General features: G+C 42.4%; 1 protein-coding gene across 2 annotated transcripts in view; it reads left to right on the forward strand.

Annotated features, from left to right (window-relative positions):
• PIK3R6 (phosphoinositide-3-kinase regulatory subunit 6) overlaps positions 1–14809 on the forward strand; it is a 56543-nt gene that overhangs the window by 32212 nt on the left and 9522 nt on the right. For both annotated transcript variants that reach the window (XM_054977796.1, XM_054977797.1), the window contains 10 exons: positions 892–961; positions 2175–2358; positions 3291–3444; positions 4095–4187; positions 6110–6539; positions 9947–10046; positions 10404–10526; positions 10986–11096; positions 11431–11521; positions 12091–12161. In XM_054977796.1, coding sequence (XP_054833771.1) covers positions 892–961; positions 2175–2358; positions 3291–3444; positions 4095–4187; positions 6110–6539; positions 9947–10046; positions 10404–10526; positions 10986–11096; positions 11431–11521; positions 12091–12161 — 1427 coding nt within the window. The remainder of the gene's footprint in view (positions 1–891; positions 962–2174; positions 2359–3290; positions 3445–4094; positions 4188–6109; positions 6540–9946; positions 10047–10403; positions 10527–10985; positions 11097–11430; positions 11522–12090; positions 12162–14809) is intronic.

Consider the following 14809-nt stretch of genomic DNA (forward strand, 5'->3'; position numbering starts at 1 on the left):
AATAGAATTTAAACAAACTAAAGAAAAATAGAAGAACTTACACCCTGAGTTGGTCCTAGATCCACCAGTCCGCCCACTCAATGCCATAGGCTGTGAGCCATGGGCTAAGAACCAAGGCCGCTTTGGTTCTTGCCCTGAACCTAACTCCAAAAGACTTGTGTCTCTGGCCACGGCCAGGCCTAAGTGCCTGCGAGCAGGAAGGGAAACAGAAGCTCAGCCTAGGTGTTATGCAAGTGACAGAAATGTTCCCCAAAATTCCCCTCCCTTGCTGCATGTGATGTGGATCCCGAAATCATGGAGAGGGCTTTGTGTTAGCCAGCCCAGCATGAAGAGACCATCTGTGATTCAGAGGATCTGCCTAGTCAACCTAATAATGCCATACACCCTTGACCTGCCATCTGTTGGGAGGTGTTACAGACAACTTCCTCATGGCTGAATTTGCAGCATAAACTGCCTTGACTTTTTCTTTTTGTACTATGGTGGGTTTGGTAGGACTGCTTTAGAGATTTCTGCGAGCAGAACCACAAGTGACAAAAGGCACAGATTGGACACTTGTCAGCTTCCCTCAAGTTTTAATGGGAAATGTAGGCATCCTAGTCTTGAAGCTTGGCTCTCTGACTGCTGTCCAATGGACTTTTCAACTGTCACTTGTCCACCATTCCGCCAAGCTGCCTACATTTCCCATCAAAACTTGAGGGAAGCTGACAAGTGTCCAATCTATGCCTTTTGTCACTTGTGGTTCTGTTCTGCTTTTAGGCCATACATCAACTTTTATTTTTATTATTAACTTCATTGCCTTGTAAACAGGATTTATGATAGCAATTGTACAGTTAACAACACCGTAATCCTTTCTAGTTTGATAGCAACACACATGTTTATTTTGTTTACTAGGAATATTATATCAAAGAATGGTCTCTGCAGAGCAAAGTCTCAAGAATGATTCGTTCCCTTACCAGGAAAAGTAAGTACTGAGCTTCCTACTTGACTCTGATTCTGCACTAAAACATGCCTTCCTGCTATGTCTTGAAATGAATATTTCATTTCATTGGGCAGTGAGTTCAGAAATCATACAAAGCAAAGCACAGGGCAAGAAACAAACTCTGTAAGAGCATGCGAGAAGCCAGTACACATACACACAGTTATTTTCAGCATGCATCTGCTGAGTTCACTAAGGATTTGTCAAGCTTCAAGCCTTTAGATATCTTGTCTCAAGAGATAACCAGATTTCCCTTGCTAGAATTTATCAGATTACGCACGAATGCATGTACAATATATTCTCATCACTGAATTCAGTGGTGCAGCCTTTACCCGACTTCATTTAGGGCAGCTCCACATATTCTGATTACTGCTGCACATTACTGCATCCACACATGCATGCACATTTATTTAGTACATTTTCATCCCACTCTTCCTCTGTGGAGCTCTTTTTATCTTCACCAGAACCCTGCGAAGTAGGTTAGGCTGAAAGAGAGTGACTGGGTCAAAGTCACCCAGGAAACTTTGAAGGCTGAGTGAGAATTTGAACCTGGGCCTCCCCGATCTTAGTCTAGCATCCTGCTGCATCTTCAGACACTCATGCATGTGTATTTGGGAACCCTAGACCAAACAGCTTCCCAGGTGTGTGTATACAGGTGTTTAAAAATGGGAGTTGAAATGTGTGTGATGTGCATGTTTGTGTGTGATGTTTGGTGTGGAGAACAGTGGTCTGACACCTGTGCAACAGAATTTGTGGCACCGCCTTTGTTCTGATTACTGTTAGTCAGCCAGAGTTTGTTGTACAGCACAGTTCTTTTGCCTAGATTTATGACCTTTACTTTACTGAGTTCTACTGAGAGATGTTAGTGGATGTGGAAACCAACTTTCACTAAATCTGTGGATGTGAAAAAAATGTCAGCATAAAGTGATATTATAAAAGAAAAAAGATACAACATATAACCCAAGTCAAGGGCCTTTGCTGGCCTCTTCAGGAGCTCCAAGCCTTGTGACGCAAAGGATTCCTGAAAATGGCAATGATTGGCCTGGAACATAAAATTAAGTGCCTCCAATCCCTTCTCATTTCCATTGTGAGTTCCGTATCTTCAATCCATGCAAAAACTTGGTTTCACCTTCTATATTCTGCTCTGTTAGTAACTTCAACTTGTATCATAAATACTATTAACTCTTATTTTCTCCAGGGTTTTCATGTTTGCAGATCCGTATTTGCTCTCTGACGCTGTATGCAGGGCAGTTGTCACCGAAATCAAGGCTGCTCGGACATCCCAGTGCATCAGGTCCTGCATGATCTATGTGGTAGAACATGTCCTCCGAGAAGGGCTAAAGGACCACTGTGATTTTAGGACTTTGCAAGCAATTCTTCAGGTACTGGAAAGCACACCAGGAACACTTGTGAGGCTGTCTCAAATTCTGTCTGGTCACTTGATAAATGACTTGACTAAAAAAATAAAGGGATTTACTTAAACAATACGAGATTCTGAACAAAGAGAAATGAAGACCTTCTAAGGCATTTGTCTCCTACTAGGGGGATTGTTTGCTCAGAGTCCAGTTACTCAGTCATTCTATAAACAACTAGGTCTTGTTCTGTGGCAGTACTCTATGTGGTCCCCAAAAGGCTGTAGATAGGGCGGAGCATCTGATCAGTCAAAATAAGTTTGGGCTATCAAATATTGATTCTGAAGAAGTGAGCTGTGGCTCATGAAAGCTCATACCCTACCACTAATTTTGCTAGTCTTATATGTGCTACTGGACTCTTGCTCTTTTCTACTGCTAGAGACATACTGAAATATTGATCAATTATTTTTAAAGTATTAAATGTATTTATCTATACACCTCTTTTCTATAACACTCAAATCAGTTTATAGCAACAACAAAAAGGTGGTTTAAAACAGTCCATGACTAAAACAGCATTATCAACAAGAATATGCATGCACAGCCAAAACAGTTTTATCCCCCACCCCAAATTAACATCATATAAACACAAGATCATTGTAACAGATAAAAGCATTATCCAAAAGCTGCAGAGCTGTGTTTTTAATTGCTTTTTTGGGGGGGTAAAAAATTATTTTGCACCTTTTGCAAGGTGCACAAAGGTAGGGTTGCCCCAAGGACGTAAAAGTACAGGCTTTTAAAAGACATTTCAAACCTTGATAGATTTGGTCAGCTTGTCATAAGCTCACAAACAAATCCCTCTTGCTTGTGTTCATTGCTGACCAATGACTGCTATATTTTCTAGTTGGGCAAAGCTGAGTGGGTGTTTCCAGTTCATGATTTTCATTCTTTTCTCCTTGTGACAGGAAAAGCCCCTAGATATGATTGAACACTGTTTCCAGCAGGTTGTGGCAGCCATTGAACATGCAGGAAGAGACATGAGTGCAGAATGCAATCAGTATGTTGAGGAACTAGAGAAAATCTATAGCGCATTATTAAGCACTTCAAGTTCAAAGAAGGGTAAGTACATCCCTAAGAGAGGAGAATGACATGATGCCCTCAAACTCTGGCTGTGCCTAGAACTGAGTCCCAACCAACTGCTACGGACTAAGCTTCCTGGCTTGCTTGTAGCGACAGTGTTTAGTGCTTTGGTTTCTTGTGAAACCATATTCTTCCATCCTTAAATCAATGTAAGAGGGTATTAGAGTCTTCCCACACCATACCTGGTGTAGAATGTTACTTCTATGTTGCATAACACTTTAGATCAAAGTGGGCATTAAGTTATCCTGGATGGCGGTATATAAATCGAATGTTGTTATTATTATTTATTGGATTGTAGAGGCTGTGCTAAACAAAACCAAGATTTTTTTTTTAAATAGAAAAGATAATTTAAAAAATGAAGTTTCTGAAAACCACAAGTCTTTTTCAGACTCTCTGAGGTTGTTGTTGTTCATACTTCTGCTCAATAGTTTCTCCATACTGTATATTAAAGTAACTCAGTACAGGACTAAATGTGAGTCTGTTTGTCACTAAATGTAGGGCAAAAGGTCCTGGACTTTCACATCTCTCATTCATATCCCTATACTGTAGTTCCGTACGCCTGCTTTTGCTTGGCTGGCCTGCACGGTGCAGTCTACAATAGGATGATACTAGCCCCTTGTTTCCCGCAGATGAAGAGGAGGCTACAGCAGAACGAAGCCCTGGCATCCCTTTGCCCAATCCCAACATCAGCTTCCACTTGTGGACAGATGAAGACCAGCTCTGTGAGTGTCTTATACCTAGGGCTGCCAACTCTAGGTTGGGAAATTCGTGGAGATTTGGGGGAAAGCAAGGCTTGGGGTGGGACCTCAGTGGGGCATAATGCCATAGGGTCCATCTTTCCCCCTCCCTGGACATTCAGATTAACTCTAGCCCTCTGAGGGACCTGGGTATGAACCAGGACTAGAGATGGACACAAACCAAAATACAAACCAAAGTTCGTCACAAAGCAGGCCAATTTTTTTCGGTTTACAAACTGGCAGTTCGTTGGAGCTCATTTCTAACGAACTGCAACGAACTACTATGATCTTTAGAGCAGTTTGTATGGTTCATTTTCCGGTTTGTCACTGCAGACAGCCTGGCACCAGTCAATCTGTTACCGAGGCAACGGGAGGGAATGGGCTTTCTGCAGACCTTCTGTATCCCCGGAAGTGACGAACTGACAAACCAAATGAACCGGTTTGTGAACCGGGCAAGTTTATGGTGGTTCATGGTTTGTGAAACGCAATGAACCATGAACTGCAACAAACCACCATTTCCCAGTTTGTGCCTGCCTTTAACCAGGACCCTTTCACATAGACATTGTACTGCATTTTAAACTCTAAACAGAAGTGGAGGGAGGGCAGCTTTCAGACAAACTTGGCTTGAGGATTCTTACTTCCCTCCATTTCTCTGTGTTTTGACAAGGTTTCTGAAACCAACTAACATCTGAAGTTTCTTTTTAAAACCAGTGTTTTTATACCACACTTCTAGACCAATTAATGCCCCATTCAGAGTGGTGAACAGTGTTATTATTATCTCCACAATACGGCTGAGGAGCTGGGGCTGAGAGGAGTGGCTTACCCAAGGCCACCTGCTGAGCTCATGGTAGTAGTGAGATTTGGACCAGCAGAGTGCTGATTTACAGCCCAACTGGGTATGGAATCACTGTGCCTGTCATCTGAAAAGCATACAGCATGTTCAAAAATTTCAGCCCCCCTTTCTTCTCATCATTTGCTGTTCACCTTTTAAAAAAAGAAACACGGACCATATAGCAATAAATCTCTATACCAACCATTTAATACTCTGTGAGCCTCCCCCAGCAGTGTATTTGGTTCTAAATTCATCCCTCAATAAGCACCCATTGACCACTTGCTAAGTGTTAAACAATTTAACACAGTCGATTAACTAGATATCAGTACCCAGTGACCCTTTTGTAAGGAAAATGACTTTCACACTAAGCACTCGTTGAATGATCATTAAATGGAAGGGTGTAAAAAGCAATACATTTACCACCTGGATAAAGGCCAGACAGGAAAAAGGAAAAAGGGGGGCAACCAATCAGTTGGGAGTAGGGGAGAAACCAATAGTCCAATCCACAGGCGACAGAAATGGGGAGGCAAAGTAACAAGAGAGAAAGAAACTAATCTGTCAGTTAATTGCTTAAAAATGCTATTTCAATACAGTGAAAAGTGTTTAAAAAAAAAAAGATAGGCACTGCATCTGAAATGGATGAAATGTTCCATGTGTGTTTTGCCAACCAAATTATTTCCTGTCTGAAAAGAAATGTTCCCATCCCTATTAAAAATAGATGGGACAGAAACAGATTTAAGGTGGCAGTGTGAAAGGGACCTTGGTGACACAATGTCTTGGTGGCAGGAAGCAGTCTGCATTATTTTAACATGCATTGTATACTTTCACCCCTTTGGGACACAAGATTGGATAGTCAGGCCTGGAGATACAGGCAAAAGCTGTATCAGTATAAACACCATTGGCACAATTCCATTCTTTGTCCTGTTGGGCTCCAGACTTTGTGACAGTTTTTTTAAAAAATTAACACTATTTATAGTTTGCCTTTCTGAGTGAGGCTCAAGGCAGATTACATAGGGTAAGACAATATGAACTGTGACAGCCTTCTAGAAACCTCACAACCATTTCCTCCTTGTAGGGAAAGAGCTAGTGCTGTTCATCCGTCCACAGAGTCAGTCCGGTGAGGAGGACTCTTTGAGTCAAGAACTGGATAGCTTTGAGATTCAAGACTTTGACTGCTGTGAGCAGGCACGCTTCTCTGTGCTGTCCACCGACAGTGGTATTGAGCGGGACCTCCCTATGCCAGGTGATGAAGTTCCTGAAGCTGAGCCCCGTCTCCAGAGGAAGGGGGGCATAAAGAAGAGGGCTTCTACTCTAGACTGCTTATCACTCCTGCAGACTGGCTCCAATGGGCAAGGCACAAAGCCTGCTGGGAAACTGCACCGGAAGTGTGGTGGGAGTATCATGGAACCCATCGCTCAAATGAAACGGCTGCACACGGCTCGAGTCTTGGTGCTAGGGGATGACAGAGTTTTGGCACGCCTTGTCCAGGCCTATTACTCATTAAGGTAATAGTCATTCATTGTTCATTTTGGAAAAGGCATTTCATAGGCAGTGGTAGGAAAGGGTCTTGCAGCCTTTGGGACAGAGTGTCCGTGGAATCTGCAGGTCCTTCTGAACACTGTCAATTAGGGGTGTGCAAAGGCACACTGTTTCGGGATTCTCGTTTCAGGTATACCTGAAACGAGAATCTGTTTCAGCAACAGCTAAATCCGAAACAGCAAGCCGTTTCGGGTTTAGTGGTTCGGGTATCGTTTCGGGTTGTTTCAGGTTGTTTCGGGTTTCTTTTCGATGGGAAAACGCCTCCGTCTTCCCGGACGCCTGGGGGAGGCATTTTCCCACCGAATCAAGCCAAAATTGGTGGAGACCTTCCTCTAACTCCTCTCTAACAACCCCCCAAGTTTCAGACCTATTGGACTATGGGGGGCCATGTTATGGCCCCCCAAACCAGGTCCCCCTATCCTCGCCTAAAAAAGGGAAACGTGAACGTATTTTTAGCTTGCTGCTGCTAATCTTCATTATTTCCTATGGGGAAAAATGAAGAGGCAGGCTTGTTTTGCCAGGGGTAGCATTTTGCATGCAAAATGCCCCCCAACCCTCAAGGGCCCTTCTCCCACCTTTCCTCCCACCCCCCACCAAGGCTCAGCCTGCTTCCACTTGGGGGGGCCATTTCATGGCCTCCCCAAGTAGGTGCTCTTTTCTCCACCAATTCCAGCTGGGGGAGGCTTGTCTTGCCAGGGGTGGCATTTTGCATGCAAACTTACACAAAAATAACACAACTCACTTCACATTAAAGAATCACCCAAAAACACAATTGCTTTCAAAAACACTTTATTTCTTTAACTGTTTTAGGTTACACAGTAGGAGGGCACAACAGGGCATGAAAGCAGCATACTACACAAAATAATACAGCCCACTTCACCTTTTTTGACAGCAATTGTGTTTGAGTGATTCTCTGATGTGAAGTGAGTTGTGTTATTTTTGTGTAGTAGACTGCTTTTACGGCCTGTTGTGCCTTCCTACTGTGTAACCTAAAGCAGTTAAAGAAATAAAGTGCTTTTGACAGCAATTTTTTGGAGTGATTGTTTAATGTGAAGTGAGTTGTGTTATTTTTGTGTAAGATACTGCAGCCATGCCCTTTGGTGTGCCCCCCTGCTGTGTAACCTAAAGCTGTTCAAGAAATAAAGTGTTTTTGACAGGAATTGTGTTTTTGTGATTCTCTGATGTTAAGTGAGTTGTGTTATTTTTGTGAGGTGGAATGCTGGAATGCCCTTTGGTGTGCCCCCCTGCTGTGTAACATAAAGCTGTTCAAGAAATAAAGTGTTTTTGACAGGAATTGTGTTTTTGTGATTCTCCGATCTTAAGTGAGTCATGTTATTTTTCTGTGTGGGGGTCTGCTGGTGTAATGTGTCATAATGCTTTGCCTACTTGTACTTTGAAAGTGAGAAATGTTTTTTAAAAAACTTTGTGTTGTTCGTGTTTTATTCTTTGTTGTCCAGTTGGTTCCCATCATAGAGAACAATGGGGGTGGCTAGGCAGCCATCTCTGTAGGTGGTGGGGGAATTTGAGGGAGGGTGTCTGTGGTTCAGGTGCTCTTTCACAGGGACAAGCTGGCACTCAGAAGTGTGTCCACCATTGTGGCATCCCTGGGCTGTGCACATTTGCTCTGGAAAACAGAGTGTTATAGTTCACAGCATAGGAAACAAAGAGAGAAGGATGGCCAGCCTGTTCCTGGGATTGTGTGGGGCTGCTGGGGCTGGATTTGGGCCTGTGAGGAGCTACTGTGGGGATTTGGATCTGTGTGTGGCAGCTGGGGGAGAATTGGGTATGTGTGGGGCTGTAGGGGGTGGACTTTGGGGGCTGAGAGCACCTACTTTGGGAGGCCATGAAATGCCCCCCCCCAGTGGGAGCAGGCTGAGCCTTGGGGCTGAGCCTTGGTGGGGGGGGAGGAAAGGTAGGAGAAGGGCCCCTGAGGGTTGGAGGCATTTTGCATGCAAAATGCCACCCCTAGCAAGACAAGCCTCTGTTATTTCCCAGCTGGAAATAGTGGAGAAAGGGGAGGAAGAGCACCTACTTTGGGAGGCCCCCTAAGTGGGAGCAGGCTGAGCCTTGGTGGGGGGTGGGAGGAAAGGTAGGAGAAGGGCCCCTGAGGGTTGGGGGCATTTTGCATGCAAAATGTCCCCCCTAGAAAGACAAACCTGCCTCTTCATTTTCCCCCCATAGGAAACATGGAGATCAGCAGCAACGTCCACAACGTAAGAGATCATCAGCAGCAAGCAAAAACCTTTCCCTTTTAGGCGAGGATAGGGGGACCTGTTTGGGGGGGCCATAACTTGGCTCCCCAAAGTCCAAACTTTCTGAAACTTGGAGGGTTGTTAGAGGGGAGTTAGAGGAAGGTCCCCACCAATTCTGGCTTGATTTGGTGGGAAAATGCCTCCCCCAGCCGTCTGGGAAGCCTGGGGGAGGCTTTTTCCTATTGAAAAGAAACCCGAAACAACCCGAAACATTTCGGAAATCGCTGTTTCAGATTACCCGAAACGTTTCGGGTTTTCTGAAATGTTTCGGGAAAACCCGAAACAACCCAAAACAGGTTGTTTTGGGTTTTTTTCAGGTATCATATACCCGAATTGCACACCCCTACTGTCAATGTGAATGCATGGTAATAATTTGGTTAAAATTAGTTATTAATAGCAAAGCAGAAAGGTCATGTTAAGAAATTTTTCATGACTAATAGGATTTCTTGGCTTGCAACCAGGGTACTTGAAGGACCGCCTCCTCCCATACCCACCAGCCAGTTAAAATCCTCCTCCCAAGCCCTGCTCTCTGCCCCCTGCCTGCAGGTAGCTTCACTTTGAGGGCACATGGCGCTGACTGTACTGTCTTTAAGGAGCCAGGCTAAAAACATTCTTTTTTACTTGGGCTATTTATTAAGGGTTTATCTTTTAAATTGTTTTTACAGTATGCTTCAGTCTGTTTTATAACACTCCTTTTAAGCTGTTAAATGATGTGTGCTATACTTACACTATGGCTGTTTTTTAAAAAATGTTGTGTAATAGTTTTCAAGTTTTTAAAACTTTTAAAAATCTTGTTGGTATTTTTATCACATTTTACTTGTAAGCTGCTTTGAGCAGATTTCCTGGAGAGGTGGTGAAGAAATGTTCTAAATAACAAACAAATAATAGATCTTTGAGATGTCTAATGGAAGCACAAGGGGAGAAAATGCCAAGAGGCTTTGCAGAGAATAGAAATACCTCTCTCCCTGGTTAAAATATGACTTGGGTTTCTGAATTCCAACCCTTGATGACCAGAACACTGTATACAAGTGTCTTGTAACTTTCTCTCTATATGAAGACCGTAGGTTATTGGAGTGGCCTCACTAATCCCTGAGAGCTATATATTTTTTTCTTATTCCCAGGAAGCGGGAGAGCAGACGTGCATACCTTACACCCAGGCTAAAAGTGCAGTTTTATTATGTGCCTGTGATGGAAGAACAGCCTAGCTCTTGCCCCATGGAGGTACATAACAACAACAATAGCAATTACAATAATAGTAACAACACACTTATATATCACTTTTCTAGGTCAATAAGTGCCAGAGTGGCAAACAAAGTCCATGTTATTATGATCCCCACAATACAGCTGGGGAGCTGGGGCTGAGAGGAGTGGCTTAGCCAAGGCCACCTGCTGCGCCCATGGCAGTAGTGGGACTCAAACCAGCAGAGTGTGGATTTGCAGCCCAACCACTTAACCACACTGCTGCAGAAGGGATGTGACTAACTTTTAGAGTGTGTTCAAACTGTGATGGGGGCAAGGAATTCTTTTTGCCACAGTTCTGTGCTATGAATATCTTCTGACATGTTTCTTCTGTTCCAGGAATATGCTCTGCCTGATATGACACAGCCTTGTGAGTTGTCTGCTTACCTTGGAAGAGTCGATCCATGGTACGAGAGCAATATCAACACCCTGTGTCACATGATTCCGAAGCTGGCCACCATGGTAGGAGAGGAGCCCTTCCTTCTGCTTGTATGCCCTAGAAACAGCAGTGAGGCTTTCTGCCATGTTCTTCAGATGATTAAAGAAACAACCAAAGCATCCCTCACTGAGAATGGTACTTGGTCAGGAATGTGAAGTGTGCACTAAAACTATAGGCTCGTTAGGGACAAAGCCTTCTTCTGTCTACAGTTAAGTCTAATTCTGTTAGCAGGTCAGAATTCTGAAAGGCAGGTCAGGCCAGTTCCTCCTCCCCAGCTCCAGTCCCTGCATTTGGCTTTGCTAGGCCTTTAAACTTTCAGGGGAGAACAGCAAGAACTAACAATCACATACAGATGAAGATATTTGAATTGTCAGTGGGTGCCTTTCTTATTCATGGCCCTCTAACTCACCTAGCAGGTATAGGAATGGCAGGTAGCTGTACAGGTGGTTTGAACTGACGCAACTGTCTTTGACTCCATGCAGCCCTCTTCTCCAAGCAAAAATTCAGTCTCAGATCTGTTCATCATTGACGTGATAGCATACTACGTCCGTCTGGGTTTGCAACCAATCTTCTTCCAAGTCTATGCAGTGAAGGTGAGTTTCTTCTGCTTGTCATTTAAGTGTTACGAAGTTTGCTATCCAGTTGAACAAAACATTACATTGCATTACATTTACATTCTCTGCATTTGTATGGAAGAAAAATGGGAAAGCTGTTTCGTTTGGTTCTCTCTGCATCCGTTGTGTGGCTTTGTGTCAATGAAAGCCCCTCAAACACCAGCATTAGCACTGTGGAAATCTCAGGGGCCTTCTGGAGGGCAGGGGGGTGGGGAGGAATGGGCTACGTCCTTACATATGCACTCTATAGAATTCAAGGCTATGTGTGCTGTCAGAAGGAATGATGCCCTGCTGGTTTCTTTTTGCCTTACAGCTTTTCTTCAAGAATGCAGTTTTGGAACCAGCTGAGGACATCTTCCTCATTCAACTGCATGTAACCCTGGAAGAATTCGACCCCACCAGAGGTCTGTCTCTTAGTGCAAAGCATCTCAGCTTTGCACAACTTTCAGCTTATGTTCATTTACAATGTTTTATTCAACAGTTTTCAACTATAATGGCTCCAAACCAATTCACAATAACAATAGCCCTGCTATTAATTCAATCAACCATTACATGAGAAAAGAAAGCTGAGCAGCAAATAGCAGATAAAAATCATAGTAGAGCATCAAAGGCAGTTTAGCCTTTTCCTGAGACATGTAGGCAGCCTTGTTTTTGTCACTCACGTAGTTCCTCAAGTACATGAAAGGCTGAAAAAGGATTCAGCAACATAACTGGCCATTGGGGCATACAGCCAAGTGTGTGTTCTTTTGTGACATCACCAGTCACAGAACTCATTGGTTCCGTCATATCCATGTCCATGGAGAAGTATCCAATACAGTGTTCTTATTCCAACCCCAGATAATGCCCTTTTTTAGGAGGAAAAAAAATACCTTGGGCAGAAGTGTCCTGTGTTTCAAAATTCACCCATCACAATGTACCTTAACTGGGAAATCCAAGTGTTGCCATTCCAACTCACTGCCATCCTCTTTTCCAGACAATCTCCTGATGAAGAAGAAAACAGGTGTAGAGGTTCCTGGAGCTGATGTTACACTTATGTATAAAAAGGTGAGAGAATTAGAAGTATTACAAAGACTGAGCTCTTTTTCATCAATATGAGTAATTCCTTGCTGAAATTGCCAGCCACAAAGGACTTTTGTAGCTCAGAATTTCAGGTAAAAACAGTGGTGCAACTGGACATGAATGAACAATATAGAGGAGTTCCAGCAATATATTTCACCTACATTCAGTGCTTTTTTTTCAGCAAGAACGTGGTGGAAAGGAGTTCTGGCACCTCTTAAGAATTGTCACATGGCTGGTGGCCCCACCCCCTGATCTCCAGACAGAGGGTAGTATAGATTGCCTCTGGAGATCAGGGGGCGGGGCCACTGGCCATGTGACCATTTTAGCCAAGGGCAATTTAAACTTTAAAAAACTTCCCCCTTGTTCCAGCTGACCCAAAGTGATGTCATTGTGCGGTCTTGAGTTCCACCACTGAGTTCCACCACCTCTTTTCCCAGAAAAGTCCTGCCTACATTAATAACTTAGTTCACAGTACTTTTCATAACTTGTAATTTGCTTTCATCAGTAGCCCAGAAAGTACAGATACTATGCGGTTTTGTTAATTTTCTACACTCGTGTGGTCAGAAAACTTAAATGATAACATAACATTTGGTAACATGGCGGCATGCCTTGTCTTCTTATCTCACAAGAATGCCCTGAAGGTTTTTGCAAATTAGCTTGATTCACTTCTCTTTCCCCTTCTGTTTACTGTGCTAATTATCATGTTATAGGCATAAAGGGTTACTAAGTAAGAAATGAGATGCATTTCAAAATGTAATAAAGACATTTTATCTAAAACCAAAGTGATTACAACCTGTGATTATTTTATTGAATAATTCTGTTAGAATTACTACTGTAGACAAAAATGCTGTATAGAGGAAGTAAAAGCAATTATTCACAACAGTAAGACTTGGATCCACCAGGATTTCCACCTATGGAATATGACTTTCTCTGCTCCCCCTTCCTTCTGAAGACAAACATACCCCTCCTGGAGCTCCTCTCTCCCCAGATGCAGGGGGAGGGGGGAAGAGGTGAGAAAATCATTGTCCACAGGCAGAAATGCTCTAATGGATCCAATCCTATGAATAGAAATTTTATTCTTTCTGCAAAGAGCAACCTGCTGGTTTTATCTTTGACTTGAAAACTGAAACTTCAGTATCTTATCCTGGTACATATTCCTTAAATTCCTTTTTTCTGACAATATAGAATTTACTCCATGGGTTCCATGATCCATCACACATGATGCCAGAATTCAGTCCAGAATTTTAGGATATAATTGCCATCAGTTTCACCATCTGCTCCGATTCCAGGCCCATGTTTGCAATGATAATCTAGATCTGTGAGGCTTGCTGGAGAAAAACAGCAGGAAGAAGAAACAAAGTTAGAGGAGGAAAGCAACAGATGAAGGAAGGGTTATGTGATGGAAAATAGGTCTCAAATGTTAAAAGAAAAATAGCTACAGAGGAAGCTGGAGAGGCTATATGGCAGACAAGACCACTTACGCATTGGGAAACTGTGCTGTCCACTTTGTGAAGGAGAAGCAGGGGCTGGACTTCATTAGATTTCTTCAAATATAACACAACACATTTCCTACTCCCAGCTACGGAAAGAAACAGAGGCATTATAATATCTCATAAAGTGTTTAAGGAAGCACTTTCTCTCTTATTATTCCAAAACATTATAAACAATAAATCCATTTATCTGAACATTGAAAATGATTTCTCTGGGATCTTTGAAGATATGTTGATTTAATTAATGTAGTATTCCAATTCACCCTCTGAAAGAGAGTCTAACTTTTCTCATTTTAGTGCTATTACCAGTTCAGCAGTGGTGAGTAAGCTCAGGACCAGTTCTACTTCTGAAAGCACAACATGACATTTTAAATAACCCATCAGAATAGCTTTTGAATCAAAGGGTATATTTTAACCCAGTGTTTCATTAATGAACTAAACTACCAATTTCCAGAATGATGGATTTTTGAACATGACCCAAAATATATTAAGAATCTGCCACACAGCCAACAATGGTCCCACATATTTCTGTATATAGCAGTTAATCTATGTGCAGTAAGATACTAGTGAAACAAACTTTTAGAGAAATTCTCTTTTAAACTTTTAGAAATGCATTCAGATATTGTATAATTCCAAATCTACCTCCATTCCTCTATATTAGCATTTATTTGTAAGTCATTCTTCCATTTTCTAATGTAAGTTAAATAAGCATTTTCTAGATTTACAAAGAACAAATTTTAGCAATTAAACCATCAGGTAACTGATCTGATCAAAGTTCATAGGTGGTTTTTGCTCTTAAATCATTACAATTCCTCCTCAATAGCCTGTTAACCAAGTCGATGATCTAGGGGAAAAAAACTGGAATAATGGTTGTCTGTCCCCTGATTTTAAAATCATAATACCTGAGGATCAATTACTAATAGATTGTTTATTACATCCAAATTATTCTTTTTTCAAATCTTAAATTCATCTAGATTCAGAATTGGCAGTAATTGAAGGAGCTGGGCTTTGAAGAAGTTCAGTGATGACAGACGTTCTCTCCTCAGCTCTTTATTTATTATGTAGTTCTTTATTACATTTTTTTTTCATTTACCCCCTTTTATAGGATGAGATTTTCCCCTACTGATTGTTTTGTAATTTCTT

This window comes from Eublepharis macularius, chromosome 4 (assembly GCF_028583425.1).
Source record: "Eublepharis macularius isolate TG4126 chromosome 4, MPM_Emac_v1.0, whole genome shotgun sequence".
Taxonomy (NCBI): Eukaryota; Metazoa; Chordata; class Lepidosauria; order Squamata; family Eublepharidae; genus Eublepharis; species Eublepharis macularius.